This window comes from Astatotilapia calliptera, chromosome 3, assembly GCF_900246225.1.
Source record: "Astatotilapia calliptera chromosome 3, fAstCal1.2, whole genome shotgun sequence".
NCBI classification, from domain to species: domain Eukaryota; kingdom Metazoa; phylum Chordata; class Actinopteri; order Cichliformes; family Cichlidae; genus Astatotilapia; species Astatotilapia calliptera.
In genome coordinates, this window is record NC_039304.1 from 21820671 (window position 1) to 21839899 (window position 19229).

A 19229-nucleotide genomic window follows, 5' to 3' on the forward strand; every position below is an offset into this window, starting at 1 on the left:
CATCAGCAGAAGGCCACACCGGGTGCCACTCCTGTCTGCTAAGAACACAAAACTGAGGCTACAATTCAAACTGGACAACAGATGATGAGAAATGTGTTACCTAGTCTGATGTGTATCAAGCTCTGCTCTGACTTTTGGAAAGGAGGGTCAGAATTTGGAACAAACGTGGATTCATTAATGTTTCAGGCTCGAGGTGCATTAATGTGGGGGAACATTTTGTTGGCACACTTTGGGCTCCTTAGTACAAACTAAGCATCATTTAAACCCCACAGCCTGATGTTGACCATGTCCATCCCTTTATGGCCACAGTGCAGCATCTCCTTATTGCTGCTACACACCATGTCCCAAAGCTCAGATGAAACCGGTTTCTTGAACATGACAATGGGTCCACTGAACTCAAATGACCTCCACAGCCACGAGATCTCAGGCCGACAGAGCACTTTTGGGATGTGGATGAAGAGGAGATTCTCATCATGGATGAGCACCAACTGTGTGATGCTGTCATGTCAACATGGACCGACATTCCTGAGGAATCTGTGCCATGAAGTATTAAAGCAGCTCTGAAGGAAAACAGGGCTCCAACCTGGTACTAGTGACCAATGAGTGCAGATGTTAGTGCCTTTCATTTAAAAAATATAATTTAATCTTTTTTTCCATGAGACCTTTTAAATAACATGATAATAAATCCAAAAGCAGGACTTGGCTTAATGGGTTAATTAATGGATTAATACATGAATTACTAAATAGTCAATGATAAGTCTCAACACTCAAAGTCAGTAAGAAATTAATGTGAAGGTGTGAAATGACAGTGTTAGTATTTGCTGCCATCTGGTGGTTAAATCTGCACCCGTCAACACTCCCAACCCCACTCCAGCACTTCACTCACCGTAACCACACGGCGAACGGATATTGCAATTTTTTTTATTGCGATACTGAGTTACCTGACAAAATACAGTCATGTGTTTTTACACTGAAAAGAAATAGTGAGCTCTCACAATGAACACATGCTTCACGCACACATACACGCACACGTACACGCACACATACGCGCACGCCACATTCGCAGAACCTTCGCGTTAAAATGAAAAAAGCATGCAATAATGTTCAAAACACATCTCAAAACTGAACCTCCTCCCCTCCCCCGACTCGGCTGATCCAAAAACTCCAGAAATGTTGGAATGTCCACATGTTTAGGTTCGATATCTACCCAACAAATTCAACTATTCAAAGTTTTAAATACACACAATAATGATCATCGATAACGACACTGAGTCGAACAGTGAGTCGATAGTGATGACTTGCAGCAGGAAGTCACCAAGAGGCTGGCGACGTGCACATTTACATTCTACCAGTCGCCGCGAGGCTCCCGGTTTTATTGGTCAGACTGTCCTCTCAGTCCGCTTATAACAAAAAGAAAGAAAAACAGGCTCAGCCAACAGTAGAACTCAAAAGCGGTGAATCGAAACATGAAACGGATGCAGTTCTGAAAAGGAATAAACACTGAGAGAGATTTTAAATACATTCGCGAGTCATTCAGTAAAATCTGTTGTCCTGGTGTGTGGATGTGATGCGCTTCCGTCTTTTTTCTTCCCTCACTTGGTTTAAAAACAGAGAGAGATGATGCCTTTCTATCACTTCCCTCCTACTTGCCCATTACTCCACCTGCCAAAACCATTAAATAGAATACGCAAGCTGGGAGAAGAGCTTCTTCTTCTTCTTTGCTTTCCTTTTTTTTTCTCTTCAGGAAGTAAAAATAAAATAGTCTTTGTGGGGGAGCCTAAAAATAAACAGCTGATTTAAAGCTTCCCTCATGATTTCTTTCAAAGCAAACAGCTGTTGTGTCACAAGATGGCCTTTCTTTTATCTTCTTTTTTCGTCCCTTTGGTATTGAGGTTTGGTCGTGGCTATCACACATCTCCCCTTTTTTGTCACTGGGGTGGGGGGAAGGGAGGGAGGGGGGCACAGAAAGCCTCGTACCCCCACCTTTTAACAGCATAGTTCCATCCAGCAATCAATCTGCAGACATTTACACATAAAAGGAGCAAACCCCCCCCAAAAAAGTAATAAAATATCCAATTTTCACCCAGAACTATACAGTGGAAGGGTTACATCACCGCGGTGGACTATTTGCCTTCTTGCGGCGCGCGCTCGCAGGAAGTGATTAGTTTCCAGGCAACAGTAGTCTCACAGAATTTGTCTTTGGATTCGAGCCTCTTCACATGTTTTTTTTTTGTTTTGTTTTTAATGATGTAATCGCTTCGTGGTATAACTCTGGGTTCATGTTTCAAATAACAACCAAAATCCATTTATTACACATTTTCCATTGTCACAAGCAGCACACTCCTTTACACTAGCAGCCACACTGAGTGGTACATGGTACAACTTTTTGGCAACACTCCCCTACGTTGGTCCTGCTCTGTTCTGCACGTCGGTCCATTTAGGGAAGAGTTTACCATTTGTTTGTTTGTTTGTTTGTTTTAAAGCTCTGCTCCTGGTCTGGAGAAGGGCTGCAGTTTGTCACGAAAAAGTCCCGACCCACGACGAGACACAACACACCGTCGGAGAGAGAAAAGAGACAGAACAAGAGAGAGAAAGAGAGAGAGAAAGCAAGAGCCACCATCCATCTCCTCCTCCTCCTTCCTTTCCTTCCTTCCTTCCTTCCTCCTCCTTCCTCCTCTATGCCTCCCACTCACTCCTCACACACCGACTCGCTCAGGTCCACGGCGCCACCCCTGGTGAGCCGCCGCATCTTGCTGAAGTCGTGGTCGGTCCTCAGGTAGGAGAGCGAGGGGCCTCCCTCGCTGTGGCTGGCCAGGTCCTGGGGCTGGGCCTGGGGCGGCAGGGCCCTCATCTCGCCGCCGCTGCGCCAGTACAGGGTGTATTGCTGCGGGTCGGACACTCCGAAGGTGGCGGCACACAGCTGCGCCAGGGCCTGGCTCGTCTCCCCGGCTCTCCACTGCAACGTCCGCACGGCGCTCCGCTCCCCGTCCTGGAACAGTATCCGAACGCACCTCTGGAGGCAGCGAGGGAGGGAGGAAGAGAGAAAGAGAGGGAGAGAGAGAAAAGGAGTGAATATATATACTGTATTTATGCAAAACACAGGTCAAGAGGCTTATGGAGTGAGGGCAAACGAGGGGGAGGAGAGAGATGGAGTCAGAGGAGGAGTGAGGACTGTATAAGCACGGGCTGATACGCTGCCACAATAAATGAGCCAAAAAAACCCAAAAATCAGAAAAAGGACGTTCATGAAAGAAAAATGCCTCTTAAACAAAGCTCCTGCTTCCCACACACAGCCGGCAGGTCCGAGAGCTTCACGCGAAAGCCATCTTCATGAAACTGCTCTGTTTTCCCCTGCTCTGCTTCATGTTACAGCTTCACTGACAAACTCCCGGCATAAATCCACTCGAGCGAGTCCACTTCCAAACTCAAATATCATCCATTAAACTCGCTCTACTCTGGTGCTCTGCTGAAGTCCCCCCCCCCTCTCCTCCACCACCGCCACCACTCAGCAGACACAAACTTTTTTCACATTTTCCACAGAGCAAAAAGCGAGCAAACCCAAAACTAACAGGTCTATCGCAACAATCGCTGCTCTTCAGGCACTTGAGCCATTACATAATGTCAGATTCGACCACCTACAGACGCCCTCACAACTCTTTGTAAAGCACACACACACACACACACACACACTGTGAAAACATGCTGGACATAATCCTTTTTACCAAACATCCAACCTTGAGAAACCAGGGAGAATCCTCTTCCCTGTCGCTCACGGAAACACACAAACAGACAAACCATCCAGCCTGCCTCCCTCAACACACACACACACCACAGACGAATAAGTGGCTTTTAAAAGAAGCAGAAAAAAAGAAAGAAAAAGCAGTCAGTAGCAAATATAATCAACAGGTCAGCCATTATCAGAACTTACAGAGTCACTGAGCTCCTCGCTGTCCGTGTGCATATTGTGTTTGCCTGCTTCGATGGGTAGATGCAGCTCAATAAATTTCATGTTATCTGACCGCCCACTTCTTCATAGCACTTGGCTCACTGATCCCCGCCTGTGTCAGTGGAAAATCTGGCTGCCGGGTGAGTTAGATCGGCTATTTGAAGCCAGGAGAGGAACCACGTGACGAGACAGAAACGTTGTGGATGACAATGCCTGTTTTCCATGGCATCTGGTGGACCGTTACACAAACGTGGGGCCAGCAGGATGATAATAGGAGAGTGTAGGTAAAAAGTCAGCGTGCGTGTGTGTTAGTGTGTGTGTGAGCGCGCATTAGTGCACGACCGGTCGTAAGCCAGCGGCCCCAGATCAGAGGATTACCTCTAAAAATGTCTAAAAACTAATCCCCCCAAATGAATTTGAAACGTGTTTGCACTCAGAAAACCAAAACAGGGAAATCCAGGTGTGCTCTTTCACCTCTGATTTAAAAACCGGCTTTCCAAAAACTCCAGCTCTGTCCCCGACTTCATCAAGAAGCTTCAGCGGTGATGCCCGAAATCAACTTTGAGTCAAATGTGGATCACTGCTCCTTTTTTTTCTACCCCACCTGCCAGAGTCACAGATAGAGGACAGTGTGATGTTGCTCAACACTGTGTTGCCATCAGTGTAATTAATGTGCTGTAATATCTGACCTCTTTGGATGGATTAGCACCTCTTTTTCGATGTCGCTTGCTTCTTTCGTGCAATTTTTATGTGCCAAAGCGCACTGTGACAGTTCTAAGCAGATGCTGGCCGCTCCAAGCTGCAAAGACCACACGTTTGATACAAGAGAGACTTTGATTGTTCTGCCAGAAGAAAAGAGATTTTAACTGGTGCCATCAAGCGATGATTTGCTTTGTTATTCTCTGACAGTCAAAGACGAAGCCAGGGTAGCCTGCTTCTGAGTGCAGCTTTGTGTTTAATCCATAAACGTGCAGAAAATGGTTAAAGCTATACTGCTGTCCAACACCAGCACTAGTCAAAGCAGCATGCAGAAGCTTTGCAGCTGCATGGAAACACTTGTCTTGGCCCTTGTATGAGATAAGCTAGAGTAGATCCAGAAAGTATTCACATTTACTAAACAAGCTATTTCTAGTAACTCTGTAATTATGCTGAAACTGCCAAACTGATAAATCAAACACACAGTTTCTTGGTGAAGGGGTGAAATCAAAACCCCAAAGTAGACTCCTCTGCAAATAGAACAAAACCTGCAGATTGAGAACATCTGAGTAAAAGATGTTCTGGTCTGATAGGCGGCATGGTGGAGTGGTGATTAGCACTGTTGCCTCACTGGGTTCGACCCCACCTGTGTGGCGTTTGCATGTTCTCTCCGGGTACTCTGGCTTCCTCCCACAGTCCAAAGAGATGCAGTTAGTGGGGTTAACGTAACTGATGATTCTAAGTTGCCCATAGGTGTGAATGTGAATAGCTGTCTGTCTCTCTGTGTTAGCCCTGCAGTCCGAGCATCCTGAACTGGAACCTTGATGGATAGATATTCTGTTCTGATGAGCCTTATAACCCCAAAAAACATTTAGAGAAAAAGATTGGGACAGGAGATAGTTGTCCTCCGATGTCTTCTTAAACCTGGAAATAGCAGCAGGACTGAGCGTGCAGGATGCAGGACATAAAATGTCCACATCCTTGCTGCGAATTAGACTTTTCCGTTCCTCTTCACCATCTACACTGCAGACTTCTCCCACAATTCCACCCAGTGCTTCCTGCAGAAGTTCTCTGATGACTCTGCAATAGTCGGCCTCATCACTGATGGGGACGACAAGGAGTACAGAGGTCTGACCCAAGACTTTGTGGACTGGTGCCAGCTGAACTACCTCCAGATCAACGCCAGTAAAACCAAGGAACTGGTGGTAGACTTCCGCAGGCACAAGCATTCTCCACTGCAACCACTGAACAGCCAAGGTATGGACATTGAGGCTGTGGACAGCTACAGGTACCTTGGTGTTCATCTGAACAACAGACTGGACTGGACTCATAACTCAGACGCCCTCTACAGGAAAGGGCAGAGCAGGCTGTACCTGCTGCGGAGACTCAGGTCGTTTGGAGTGGAGGGCCCACTCCTGAAGACCTTCTATGACTCTGTTGTGGCTTCTGCTATCTTTTATGGCGTGGTCTGCTGGGGCGGCAGCATCTCTGCTGGGGACAGGAAGAGACTGAACAGGGTGATCCGAAGGGCCAGCTCTGTTCTAGGATGCCCTCTGGACCCAGTGGAGGTGGTGAGTGACAGGAGAACGGCGGCTAAGCTGTCATCCCTGATGGACAACATCTCCCACCCCATGCAGCAGACTGTGACAGCACTGAGCAGCTCCTTCAGTGGGAGACTGCGGCACCCACGGTGTGGGACGGAGAGATTTCGCAGGTCTCCATAATAAAGACTTTAACTGATCAAGCACACACATCCATACATATGCAATAATACTAAGTGCAATAATCCTTTCTGTCATCGTTGTATTTTTACTCAGTTGTTTATAGTATTTATATTTGTATTCTATTTTTATCTTATTGTATATTTATTTTATTTTATTCTACTGTATATAGTATATTATTTTATTCTATTCTGTACAGTTGTGTACTGTATTTATTCTTATTGTATTCTAATTTTTGCCTCATAACTTTTGCACTGTCCACTTCCTGCTGTGACAAAACAAATTTCCCACGTGTGGGACTAATAAAGGTTATCTTGTCTTATCTTACTTCAAGCAGCTCCTACATTTACTTCCTCTTTCTTACAATCTAAGACGTGCTGGTGAGCGCGCAGGGGATAGACTGTTTAATACCCAAGTCTGATGCTTTGCTTCTTACACTGGGCAGCTGTAGCTCAGGTGTTACAGCAGGTCCAATCAGAAGGTCAATGGGTTAATCTCTGACTGCTCCAGGCCACATGTCTAAGTATCCTTGGTTAAGATACCAAACCCCGTGCTGACACCCCTAAAACCCCCTTGAATCCATCCGTTGGAGTGTCAGCGTGTGTGAAATGGTGGATGTCCAGGAAACGCCAGGCACTGCTTGGAAATAGCATCAATCTGAGGGAAAGGCAGACTGATCAGAGCAGAGAGACGGAGATAAACCACCTGACAAACAGGCGACGGTTCACCTTTTTAGCATGACAGTGACTTGAAGCTAATAACCAAACAGCCACTCTGGAGTGGCCTCAAAGCAGCTCTCTGCCTGTCGCTAAGTGACCCCATCAAATCCCAGACTTAAACGCCACAAAACATCAGTCGAGAGGTCTGAATAGGCGCCTTGCATCCCATCAGGCTGAGAAAATCTGCCAAGAAGTATAGAATAAAATAAAAGCTTACTTTGGCTGCTCCCTAATTCCCAACAGGGTGCCACAGCAGGGTAGCTCTGCGTGTTTAATTTGGCACATTTTCTTTATGCCAGATGCCCCTACTGATTCAACCTCAAAGGGATTTGCATCTCCTCCTGGGATCAAACCAGAGATCTTCTGCTTGTTGGGCAAACGTGCAAACCACTACATTATGGAGCCAGTCCAAGAAAAATGGAATAAAAGCCACACTTTTACAGGCTTGACCAGAGTTATCCAAGAAAGCTCAAAACTGTAAGGAGATTTCTGCAAAGCTACTGATTAGCACTAGTTTCTTTATCCATATTATCAGTTTAATCCAATTCCCTGCGTTTGTAATAACCTTCATGTAGAAAAACAGATTAAAGAAAGAAAAAAATAAGACATCCGCCTCACATGTGTTTGTTTTTCTTTTGATCGTCATTCATCCACCTGTAAGATTTAGTTTCGTGTCTTTAAACCGTTTCTGCCGTTAAGTCGTCCACACGGGCCAAAATATCCCATTAGAGTTGTCTCACTGCATAATAAGCAGCTGTCCACACATAAATCACCATTTCACACAAGAGAGGTTTGTGTGAAGGCTGTATACTACATTACTCCACAACAAACCCACATGTAATGCTACTAGGGCTTGTGCACTGCTACAATCGAAGCAGGCGGCGCCTACTTGGCTCTGCTGATTCTCTTTCTGTCTCTGGGCCTCTCGGCTCCGTCTGCAGCTCCACTCTTTCAGCGCTTCTTGGACCTCTGGCGTCAGGCAGCCCGAGAACGGCTGCTCCTTGTCCAGGCTCTGGATCAGACGCAGGCTGGCGTACACGCTGGTCAGGTAGTAGCCACCTGTAGGCGAAAAAGGTGTAGGAGGGAAAAAGAGTGTAAAAACAGGACTAAATCTTGCATCACATAGTACTTCCTCCTACTCTGTCCTTAAAAAGATTGTCTTAAACTTCACTGCCATGTTCTGCTTTCAAGAGATTTTTTTTTTATTTACTTCCTAAATTCACTTCCTACACTCTTCCTGTGTAAGTCAGAGGTACGAATTAATAATAGAGGATAATAATATAATAATAATGTAGTAATAGCTACCAAAATACAAATAAGACAGAGTAGATTATGAACAGTCAGTGCAATTTTAAGACAAAAAGCGAGTAAAATGTGAATCATCAAACGCAGATTTGTGGTAATATCTGAAAATGTGTATTTTTGAAACCAGGAAAAAAAAATTAACTAGCTGTCATAAACCTTCATAATATCTGTTCTTTTTATTTTGCTGTTACCTGTGTTCCTTCTCTCTGTCTTTTGTTAGTTTTTCATCTTTAACTTCCTGTTTTAGATTGAAAGGTTAGCTTTTTGTGTGTGTCTCTTCTGGTTTTAATTCCTGTTTGTCTTCCTTTGCCGTTTTCACACTTGTGTCCTCTCTCCTGCATCCCTGACGATCTTTGATTATCAAATACATCCAAGTATCTACAAAAGTTTTGCATCAGTGTTTTATTTCTACTAATCGAATTTATTCATTAAAGTCACTTTTCTTTATATGGGAATAGGTATGTAGTATTAGTAGAAGTCCAACAGCACAGTGTTCGTTAGAGTAATTTGCATTGCCACCATATAAACATAAAAACACATAAGAAAAGCTTCACACAACAAAAAAACACCAAATCACTTGTGAATGACCTTTTTAAAAACAGTTTAAGGTTGCACTTAAAAATATTCCAGTCTGGATACAATTTGATTTCTTCTTCCTCTTTCAGCTGCTTCCTTTACGAGATGCTGCGGCGGGTCATCTGCCTCCATCTCACCCTATCCTCCTCCGTCACACCAACACTCCTCATTCACTACACCCATGAATCTCCTCTGTGCTCTTCCTCTTCTCCTCCTGCCTGGCAGCTCCACCTTCAACATCCTTTGTCAAATATATCCACTCTTCCTCCTCTGCACATGTCCAAACCCTCTGACCCTTGTTTCTCTAACTTTCTCTCCAAACTGCTCAACCTGCGCCGTCGCTCTGATCTACTCATTTCATCTCCAGCTCGGTCTCCTGTCTTTTTTGTCAGTACCACCGTCTCCAAAACATACATCACAGCAGATCTCACTCCCATTTTGTAAACCTTCACTCATGCTGCCATCCTTCTGTCATAAATCACCCCTGAGACTTGTCTCCATCCCCGCCACCCTACCGACACTCTCTTTTTTATCTCTCTCGTGCATTGTTTATTGCTTTGGATGGTTGACCCCCAAACTCAGAGGAATCAAAAGCACCTGAGAAGTAATTTGGTCCTATTTGGCCTTTGGCCCATAAATTACTTTTGATTGTTATATCATCAAATGTTTATGTTGTCTGGCTATTGCAGACGGTGATTAAAAATAACCTAACTCAGTTATGCACTGTGCTGTCCCAAAACAAAGACAGCAAATGTAACAAAACTATTGTGATAGCTGCTCCTGCGCTGCACAGTAACAGAGGTTTAATGATGGCTGTTGTACCAAAGATATCCTGGGACGACCTGATACAGTGTTGCGGTGCGACCGATGCCACAGTTTAGGACCTACCCTCTCCTCCGAGCCATGAGGGCTCCAGCAGCTCCATCATGTACTCCACCTCTATGAGGATGTGAGGCTTGTTACACTCCACGATCACATAAGACAACGACGGCAGGAAGTCGTCCCAGCTAACTTCCTGTCCTGCATATATATTAAGAGAAGGAAAGGAAAAGAAGAGGCTGTCATCGTTCTTTCTGACAGCTTGAAATGAACATTGTACCAAATAAACAAGTGTACAAAAGCAAGCAGGTTGTGCTGCTGCCCACACAGATACAGTTTGAAATGTGAAGGTTTTGACAGTGAAGAATGGCTCTGCAGAGACGCCTGACCTTCATTTTTTCGTCTTTCTTTTTTTTTTTTTACAGCCAGGATCACAAGCAGCAGCGACAAAGCCCTTTATCTGTAAACGCTACAGAAAGTGAAAAGTCTCCAGTATCAAACCTGATCTTTAACTAAAAACATCACAAATCCACATAAAACTCCAGCTGAAGTGACTCCATCTCTGGCTACCTGTGTTTCTGTCTGTGCAGCATCCAGCAGTCTCACCGTGTAAGGACCCCATGGCCTTGTGCACACACTTGCACACTTGGAGCAGCAGCAGCACCTTGTCGATGGGCGAGTGCGTCCGCTGCATCAGGACCAGTTTCTGCTTCACCCTCTCCACCTCTCGGCTGTCTGGAACGCCCGTCCGAACACCGAGCCTTTCCATGGTGGCGTCCCCTTTCAGCCGGAGCAGGTTCTGGGTGAGACGCTGGGTGGAGCCGTCCTGATTGTGCAAAGCGACCAGGGCTTTCTCGAGGTGGGACCTCAGAGGCCTGAGCACACAGGAGAACATGGAGCGCTCCAACGCCAGGTCTGCGAAAAAGGGGAGGGGCTTGTTATTCGGGAAAACCAGCATTTATTCTGACAAACTGATGCACAAGGAAGGAAGAGAACTAATTTTTGTGTTTTGTGCAACTGGGAAATACTGACACAGAAAGGTCTGCAGCAACACTTTTCATAATGCATGAAATTCCTTTTAAATTAAGAAAAAGCAGAAGAAAAGCTTTTTTTCCAGTTTTTATTCTGTCCTGCATTTTGAGAAGCACCCATGGAAATTAAAACAAAGGTACGTCTCTAGAAGAGGATCTTGGGGCCGCACCTTCTTCCAAATGATGTAATCACCTTTTTGGGTGAGGAACAGTGTTGTTCCACTGTGCATCACTGTAAATATAACTATAAATATAACAACAACCCCTCAAAATTCTTCAGGTAATTTTATATTTAAACAATAAAAATACAATTAAAAAATTGGCTCCCCCTCCTATATTGTGGTTTGGTCTTCTGCAGAGGTGTGTCTAGAAGGTGGGCATGGGTGGGCACCAGCCCACCCTCAAAATGTGATTCCCCCACCACCAAAGCAGCACCTTCAAACCAGAGGAATGTTAATCTTGTAGTTCCTGATACCACTGGATGAGAGCACAGATAGGACTAGTAGGAATGTAACTGAGTACATTTACTCAAGTACTTCACATAGATTTAATGTACTTGTACTACATTTAAATATTTCCATGTATTCTATACTTGGAATGCAATTATTCCACTTCATACGCCATTTGTTTTTAAAGCTTTCGTTACTTCTTATTTTGCAAATTAAAGAGATTCACACATCAGTAAATCAATAATTATAACCCCAAAACATCATTAGTACATTTACTTTAGGTACTTTACATATATTTGAACTATTAAGCTAGTTAAATGGGATTATAACTGTTACTTAGGTTAAATATCTAAATTCTTTTTTCCACTTTGCAAAACAACTATTCATCACAAGACTGTGTTTAAATTCTCATGCAGTTTCACTTTTCACACAATAAATCTGCAAAGGCAGGGCTGTATATGAGCTTTAAATGTTATAATTTATTCAATTTAATATTTCTAGATAAATGCCAATGTCAGTTGTTTTCTATGGCACATTTAAAAGCAACAAGGTTAAAAGTAAATGTGCTTTGCACAACAAGCAAGATAAAACCACAGTTCAGTAAAATAAACGTTGCAAAAGTGAACTTAAAAGAAAGCATATTTGAGACACTGTTCCTTGTGCTCACTAGTCAATAGAAGAACTTTTTTTACTTCACACCTGAGTCTTGTGCTTCAGTGCTGCCTCCCTGTACGGTATCAACACCCATGCTGCAGCGCAGTAACAATCCTGATGCTAATGGATTAATGAAATCAATTAAAATAATGACCTCATTAACCTTGCTGAAATTTTAACCAATTTTCAAGTGGTTCGGTTTAGTATTTGTTCCTGATTTCCCATGAGACCCCACGGCTGGCTCTGCATCCCAGCCCACTGCCACTCCATTTACAAAATCCTGGAAATGTCTAAGTGGGGGGCGGGGGACCATTAGGGACCGTAACATTTTATCTACATTTATTTTAACGATTACTGCTCTCAAATACTCAGCCATCATCCAGTGACCTGCGATAAAGTGCACATAAAGTAAAATTACCTTCAGAAAACAGACAAATATATGAAAATACATAAAAAAAATTCCAACAAATAACATTGGCTTGATTTTTTTTAATGATCTCGCCCACACCGTGTCAAGTCCCATTGTCTGGTTTCAAATTAATATTTAGATTATTTATTTAGAACCTTCATTTAGAGGAAAATAATAATTCAGATAGCAATGGATCTGACAAAGTACGCTTAATGGAGCGATCCACAGAAACACAAATTACAGCCTTAAAAGGTTTAACTACTAACACACATTACTTACAGAGCGTACTGTACTTGACTGTGTGCTTTCTGTTTTGCCTCACATCATATAAAATCAGATGTGCTTTGGATTCGGGAGATTATTGCTGAGCGAAATGTTGTTCAAACTCTTCTGCTGTAGTGCAGAGTGAGTGTTTGTAGAAACAGCTCCTATTTTGCATGGTCACATTAACCTGAAAGCGACCCTCCCTGCAGTTCACCTCCCGGCACAGTTTTTCCATTAACCCTTTTCTCAGAGCACAAACCTTTGCAGAGACACAGGAATCGTTTCAAGGTAACACAAATCAAAGTGATCAGCAGTCCTCCTCTGGCTGCAGACTGAGACTGGGATTTGTGCCTGCTATTCTTAGTCAAGACATAGTTACAGCAGCACATAACTGCTCCAAGAAAAAAATGTCTAGACTGTCATTTCGATCATCTCTCATCGCTTTGCCTCGTCCCTGTACCAAAGACGCCTCGTCCCAGTGGCCCCCAGGATTACAGGCCCGTGGCACTGACCTCCCACATCATGAAGACCCTGGAAAGGCTCATCCTGGACCAGCTGCGACCCATTGTAAGACCACATCTGGATCCCCTTCAGTTCGCTTATCAGCCTCGTCTCGGAACAGAGGACGCCATCATCTACCTGCTCAATCGTGTCTACACCCATCTGGACCAGCCGGCGAGCACTGTGAGGGTCATGTTTTTTGACTTTTCCAGTGCTTTCAACACCATCAGGCCGACCCTCCTGGGTGATAAGTTAGCAGCGATGCAGGTGGATGCTTCTCTGGTGTCCTGGATTGTTGATTACCTGACAGGAAGACCACAATATGTACGTCTCCCACAGTGTGTGTCTGACAAGGTGATTAGCAACACAGGGGCACCACAGGGGACTGTCCTCTCCCCCTTCCTCTTCACCCTCTACACCACAGACTTCAGCCACTGCACAGAGACCTGCCATCTTCAGAAGTTTTCTGATGACTCTGCGGTGGTTGGATGCATCAGCAGGGATGATGAGACAGAGTACCGGGCTGTGGTCGACTCCTTTGTCACGTGGTGTGAGCAGAATCATCTGCAGCTCAACGTGGCAAAGACCAAGGAACTGATCGTGGACTTCAGGAAGACCAGGAAACACTTGACCCCTGTTTCAATCCAGGGGGTCAGTGTTGACATTGTGGAGGACTATAAATACCTTGGAGTACACATTGACAATAAACTGGACTGGGCTAAAAACACCACAGCACTTTACAGGAAGGGCCAGAGTCGTCTCTATTTTTTGAGGCGACTGAGGTCCTTCAACATCTGCCAGAAATGCTGAGGATTTTCTATGAGTCTGTGGTGGCCAGTGCGATCCTCTATGCTGTTGCATGCTGGGGAGCAGGCTGAGGGTCGCAGATGCCAACAGACTTAATAAACTGATCCGTAAGGCCAGCAATGTTGTGGGGATGGAGCTGGACTCCCTCAAGGTGGTGTCGGAGAGGCGGATGCTGTCCAAGATAAAGACAATGTTGGATAACACCTCCCACCCACTCCATGACATGTTGGTCAGTCACAGGAGCTCGTTCAGTGAGAGACTGAGATTACCGAAAAGCACCACTGAACGACACAGGAAATCATTCCTGCCTGTGGCCATCTCCCTGTACAACGCATCCACTTAACACACTGTTTGCTGCTACAACTACACACGTTTCTTTTCCAAATATTTATTTTGAGTGACTTATGTATGTATGTATGTATATATATGTATATATTGTACTATTCTTAGTTAGCGTATTGTCTGTCTTGTCTTAATGTTGGTTTAAAATGGAGCACTGTAACAAAAAATAATTTCCCCCAGGGATCAATAAAGTATTCTGATTCTGATTCTGATTCTGATTAAAGCCTGGGAAGACTGAAGGTGGTGAGATACCGTGTAAAAAAGATTAAAAAAAAACAAACAAACAAAAGGCGATCTACAACCTTCTGACAATTTATTGTGAACGCTTATTTCCATCATTGAAAGTTACAAATTATTAGCAGGTAGAGCTAAATCAAAATTTTTTAGTTATTATCTCAAAATTGAAACTTCAGTTTTAGTCGAATTTTTGAGTCTTTTTAGTGGCAGAAACAAGTTTCCACAATTTATAATAGTGTATGCATTTCTGGATGTGTATACTAAATATTTTCCTACGTGTGTGTGTGTGTGTGTGTGTGTGTGTGTATACACATTTTTACAAATTAGATAGTAAAAAAATAAAATAAAATAATAATAATAATAATAATAAAATATATAAAATATACAGAGTTGAATATGTGCAAAACAAGTGGCATTTATATACAGTATGGAGTGCATAATGTTGAAGTTCCAGTAGTGAAGCTGAGGTGTCTATGACGTGTTCAGCAGTCTGATGGCCTGATGGAAAAAGCTGTCTCTCAGTCTGCTGGTACGGGACCGGATGCTGCAGAACCTCCTTCCTGATGGAAGCAGTCTGAACAGTTTATGGCTGGGGTGACTGGAGTCCTTGATGATCCTCCCCGCTTTCCTCAATCCTTTTGATTGCATAGTATCATTATAATTAATAATAATACCTTCTTCAAAATGATGTCCGCCCACCCATCGCAGCTATAACAGTTTCAGCTCTTCTGGGAAGTCTTTCCACATGGTTTAGGAGTGTTTGTGGGAATTTTTAAACATTCTTCCAGAAGAACATTTGTGAGGTCAGACACTGATGTTGGACGAGAAGGCCTGGCTCTCAGTCTCCAATCTAATTCATCCCAAAGGTGTTTTTTGGGGCTGAGGTCAGGACTCTGTGCAAGTCAGTCAAGTTCTGTCAAAGCACACTCATTCATTCATGTCTTTATGGACCTTGTTTTGTGTACTGGCGCAAAGTCATGTTGGAACAGGAAGGGGACATCCCCAAACTGCTGCCAAGGTTGGGGACATTTAATTGTCCAAAATGTTGGACATGTTGATGTGCTGAAGCATTACGCGTTCCTGTGCGACTGAACCTTTGACTACTACTTCATGGCTCAGTTGCTGTCGTTCCCAATCACTTCCACTTATAATACCACTAACAGCAGTGAGGAAATTTATTAACTGGACTGGTTGCACAGGCAACGTCCTATCACGGCTTGTAGAAGCAGTCTGCAGGTCTAGGTGTTCGATTTTAAACACCTGTGGTCATGGATTTAATTTGAACAATGATTTGGATGGGTGAATGAATACTTCTGGCAATACTGTGTATTCATTACATAAACTAGGGATCCCAGAAACTACAATAGTGGCTCTAACTAGCAGCAGGCATAAGCTATACTTTCTCATCTTTGTTAGTTTTTCTGGGAACTCCTTTGTATCTCCCAGCCAATTTTCCACCTCGCTTGCACAAACCTGGCTCCCTCCTCGCTCTAGTCTCGCCTGCTTACCCACAATTCTTAGAGAAGTGCTTCACAGATGTCACAGAACTGAAATAAGGGTAAACCTTAGCTTTCTGTTCAGCAGGTCCTCACTTACATTCCCCTAAAGATAAAACACGCTTTAAAACCTGCCTCCAATGAAGAAACGAGCATATTTCTGCAAATGTTAAACGACCCGTTTAAACCTCCCTGATCATGTAATTAGAAATGACATTTTCTCATCCTCTGAAAAGCTCAGGAGTGTGTTTATTTTTTTGTTTTGTTTTGTTTTTCATTTTGTTTTGGGGTGACAACAGTGAACTCGTGTACATGTAACGGTTCACATGCGAGCCTTCCCTTACACGTGTAAAAAACACACACTCGGTGGTTCTCCTGCAGTCAGTGGGCAGTCCTGACTAAGTGGGTAACAATTCTCCAGTGCACACTGTTTTTCCACTCATCATCAATATCCTCCACTCCCTCCTCTCCATGCTTCATGTTTCCCTGCTGCATAATCCTTGAACATCTCCCCCATCTACCTCACTATAGCACTCCCCCTTGTGATCAATCATTCCCACCCTCTAGTCTCTGTTTATCCACCTCCCTCTCTGCTCCATCTCTCTCTCTCTCACACACACAGCTCTGGAGAGTAATAGATTACATGTAATGTGATTACAACCCAGGTACAGAAAAAAAGCTGACTTTCTTTTCTCTCTTTTTTCCCTTTTATTTTTTGAGTTGTTACTCACAGTTCAGTAACTGATTACATTTTCAAAGTAACCTGCCTATTTCGATCTCTCCCTCCCACCCTCCTCTGAATCGTGCTGCTCTTCAAGTGAGCGTGGGACTGTGATATCTTTTTATGATAAACGAGGGGGAGAAAAAAAAATGCAAATGCCTCCCACCGACGCAAAGCGAGATAAATCAAAATCGCAGCGCAGGAAGGAAGGAAGGAAAGGGAGGACGGAAGGCAACGGCCGACCGCTCTCCCCTGAAGCCTCTGAAGCCAGGCAACCATCCGTCATCACACATTTACACACAAGCACACGCACCTGCGAGCGCAGACGCTCGGCCACACACAAAGCAGTCCAAACACGACCAAACCTACGCAGAGGAGCGTGTCAAAAGATCTAACTAGAATGCTTCCAGAGTAACACCCTGCGATGTCTTTACAATAATGAGACGAGTCCTGCTTTGAATGCTATGGATGTGAGTGCAGACGCGTCGGGCCGGGCTTTCCTAATGCTATTTTCTAAATACCAGAGACAATATGAGCTCCACTGAATGAGACTCTACCCCCCCAACCGCCCCCTACGCAAACTACTTTGTGTTGACAGTGCCTTTCACTGGAGCCCGAGCAGCCCACCATTTATCAGAAAAGGCTGTCTGTTTCCACAGACCTGCATCCTCTGGCACAGTGTCTATTGAATCACTGTTTTCTAATAGTACAGTTTGTTGGTTTTTTTGCTTTGTTTTACACATTTCTATCTCTCCTCGGTCCCTCGGTGCACTCACCATCGCCTCCTTTTTTAAATGTGATAAACCAATCAAGCATTCATATGAGAAAGGGTGGTGAGGATATTGTGCTCAGACTGTGATCCAGCACAGTCAGCTAAATTTGATCGAATCCTTCCCTCGGCGAAGCAAACTTACTTTGAGCTCCTCTGTGGCTCAAACTGAAAGATACTGAATGTCGTACAATCATGTTTAACTGTTTAGTTTTGCTTTGAGGTGTGAAGCGCTTTTGAAGATACATGTTAAGGAAGTGAAAGGATTGAACAGTCCTATCAGAGCGGGGCTGCCAGGGGGGAGGGGTGGGGAGGATCATCCACACCAATCAGATTATTGACAAAATGACCGCACTATAGAAGCAGAGGACCAGCAGTGCAGTACCAACTACAGCACTGAAAAGACTCACAGTTGAATGGATAACACTGATCATCTCACTAAAAGGAAATTTAGCCTTTATATGGATGTTTTGTGAGTTTTTGAGGCCCTCTTCTAATCAGGGTGTGTGGCTTTATCTCCACATGGGGGATCATCATGTATGAAATCACAGCCAATCAGTTCTCTGGAAAATAGCATCACCGTTCCTGGAAGATCCTTCAGACCTCTGTTTGTGGACAGTTGGAGGGTCTAAAGTTTTTTAATAGAGCGTGAAGTCTCTGTGTTTCAGTAACTGATACAGATTCTTAGACTCTTTCTTTTAAAACTGACTACAATTTTTCATCAATTTTATTGCTCTATAAGCATCAAGATATGATTCTGAAATGGGAAACGGATGTATACTTGTGGACTTTATATCAAATTCATGCCGCATTTTTTCTTTACTTGCTCAGAGAACATTAAACCCCTTTGGAGCAGCAGGTGATAAAGTTGTGATATTGAGAAGTCTGTTAACCCACGCAGACGGGCTCTCCTTCGTGTCTTTAAATAGATTAAACTTTGTGAATATTGTCACTCTTTACTTACTTTTAATCCTAAACTACCGTACAGAGTTTGTCCTCTATCTCTCTCACACACACACACACACATGGCTGATTTGTCTGTAGCAGCTGTGTCACTTTCAGCCCATATTGTGTGTGTAACCTCTTCATATGTTTTTTTGTAATATTGTAGTTTTATCTTCCTTCGTAAAAATCCTCCACTCTGCTGCCTGCACTGTTATCCATGATTATGATCAGCAGGATGCTGCCAACACCAACCCGTTCCTGTGAACACACTTGTAGCTAGATTGATAAAGCCTGGTTTAACTCATTGAGCTGATAACGACCTTCGTGTGATTGCTTATCCTGATCGCCAGTGTAAGAATAAGTGAATCCAGATAATAGAAAAAAATGGCACAGGTCTAGCAGACTAGGAATGGATGATCTGATATCGTCGTTTTGGTGTTGTTCCTGGAACAACATTTACTATTTCGTTCCAGGATCAACATTGCAAGTGACCAATCACATTGTTGTGACGTTATTCTTTGGCGCGCCAAGCCATTCGTGCATTTATGAAATTCCAATGTTGCAAGGACAATATCAATTCTGCTTACTGTTTATTAAAGGGTCAGGGTCAGGGTCCGTTGATCGGCGGACAGAGGTGGTTTCTCGCAGCTTAAGTACAGTTTTTTGTTTTACGGCAGTTTTTCCCGAAGTCGCAAAAGTATGATGTCACAACATTCTGATTGGTCACTTGCAATGTTGATCCTGGAACAACATTTACTATGTTGATCTGGGAACAACACCAACATGACGATATCAGATCGTGCGACTAGGAATACCCCACCA

At 43.8% G+C, this 19229-nt stretch overlaps 1 protein-coding gene across 11 annotated transcripts in view; it reads right to left on the reverse strand.

Annotated features, from left to right (window-relative positions):
- Positions 1 to 2649: 2649 nt before the first annotated feature.
- Positions 2650 to 19229, reverse strand: part of rin1b (Ras and Rab interactor 1b) — a 41622-nt gene continuing 25042 nt past the window's right edge. For 9 of the 11 annotated variants that reach the window (XM_026162375.1, XM_026162370.1, XM_026162369.1 and 6 more), the window contains 4 exons: positions 10389 to 10697; positions 9852 to 9983; positions 7972 to 8141; positions 2690 to 3013 (listed from right to left, as the gene is read on the reverse strand). In XM_026162375.1, the coding sequence (XP_026018160.1) occupies positions 2690 to 3013; positions 7972 to 8141; positions 9852 to 9983; positions 10389 to 10697 (935 nt within the window). Of the gene's footprint in view, positions 3014 to 4486; positions 4746 to 7971; positions 8142 to 9851; positions 9984 to 10388; positions 10698 to 19229 lie in introns of those variants that run through there. The other 2 variants (XM_026162365.1, XM_026162376.1) reach the window with 2 other exon arrangements.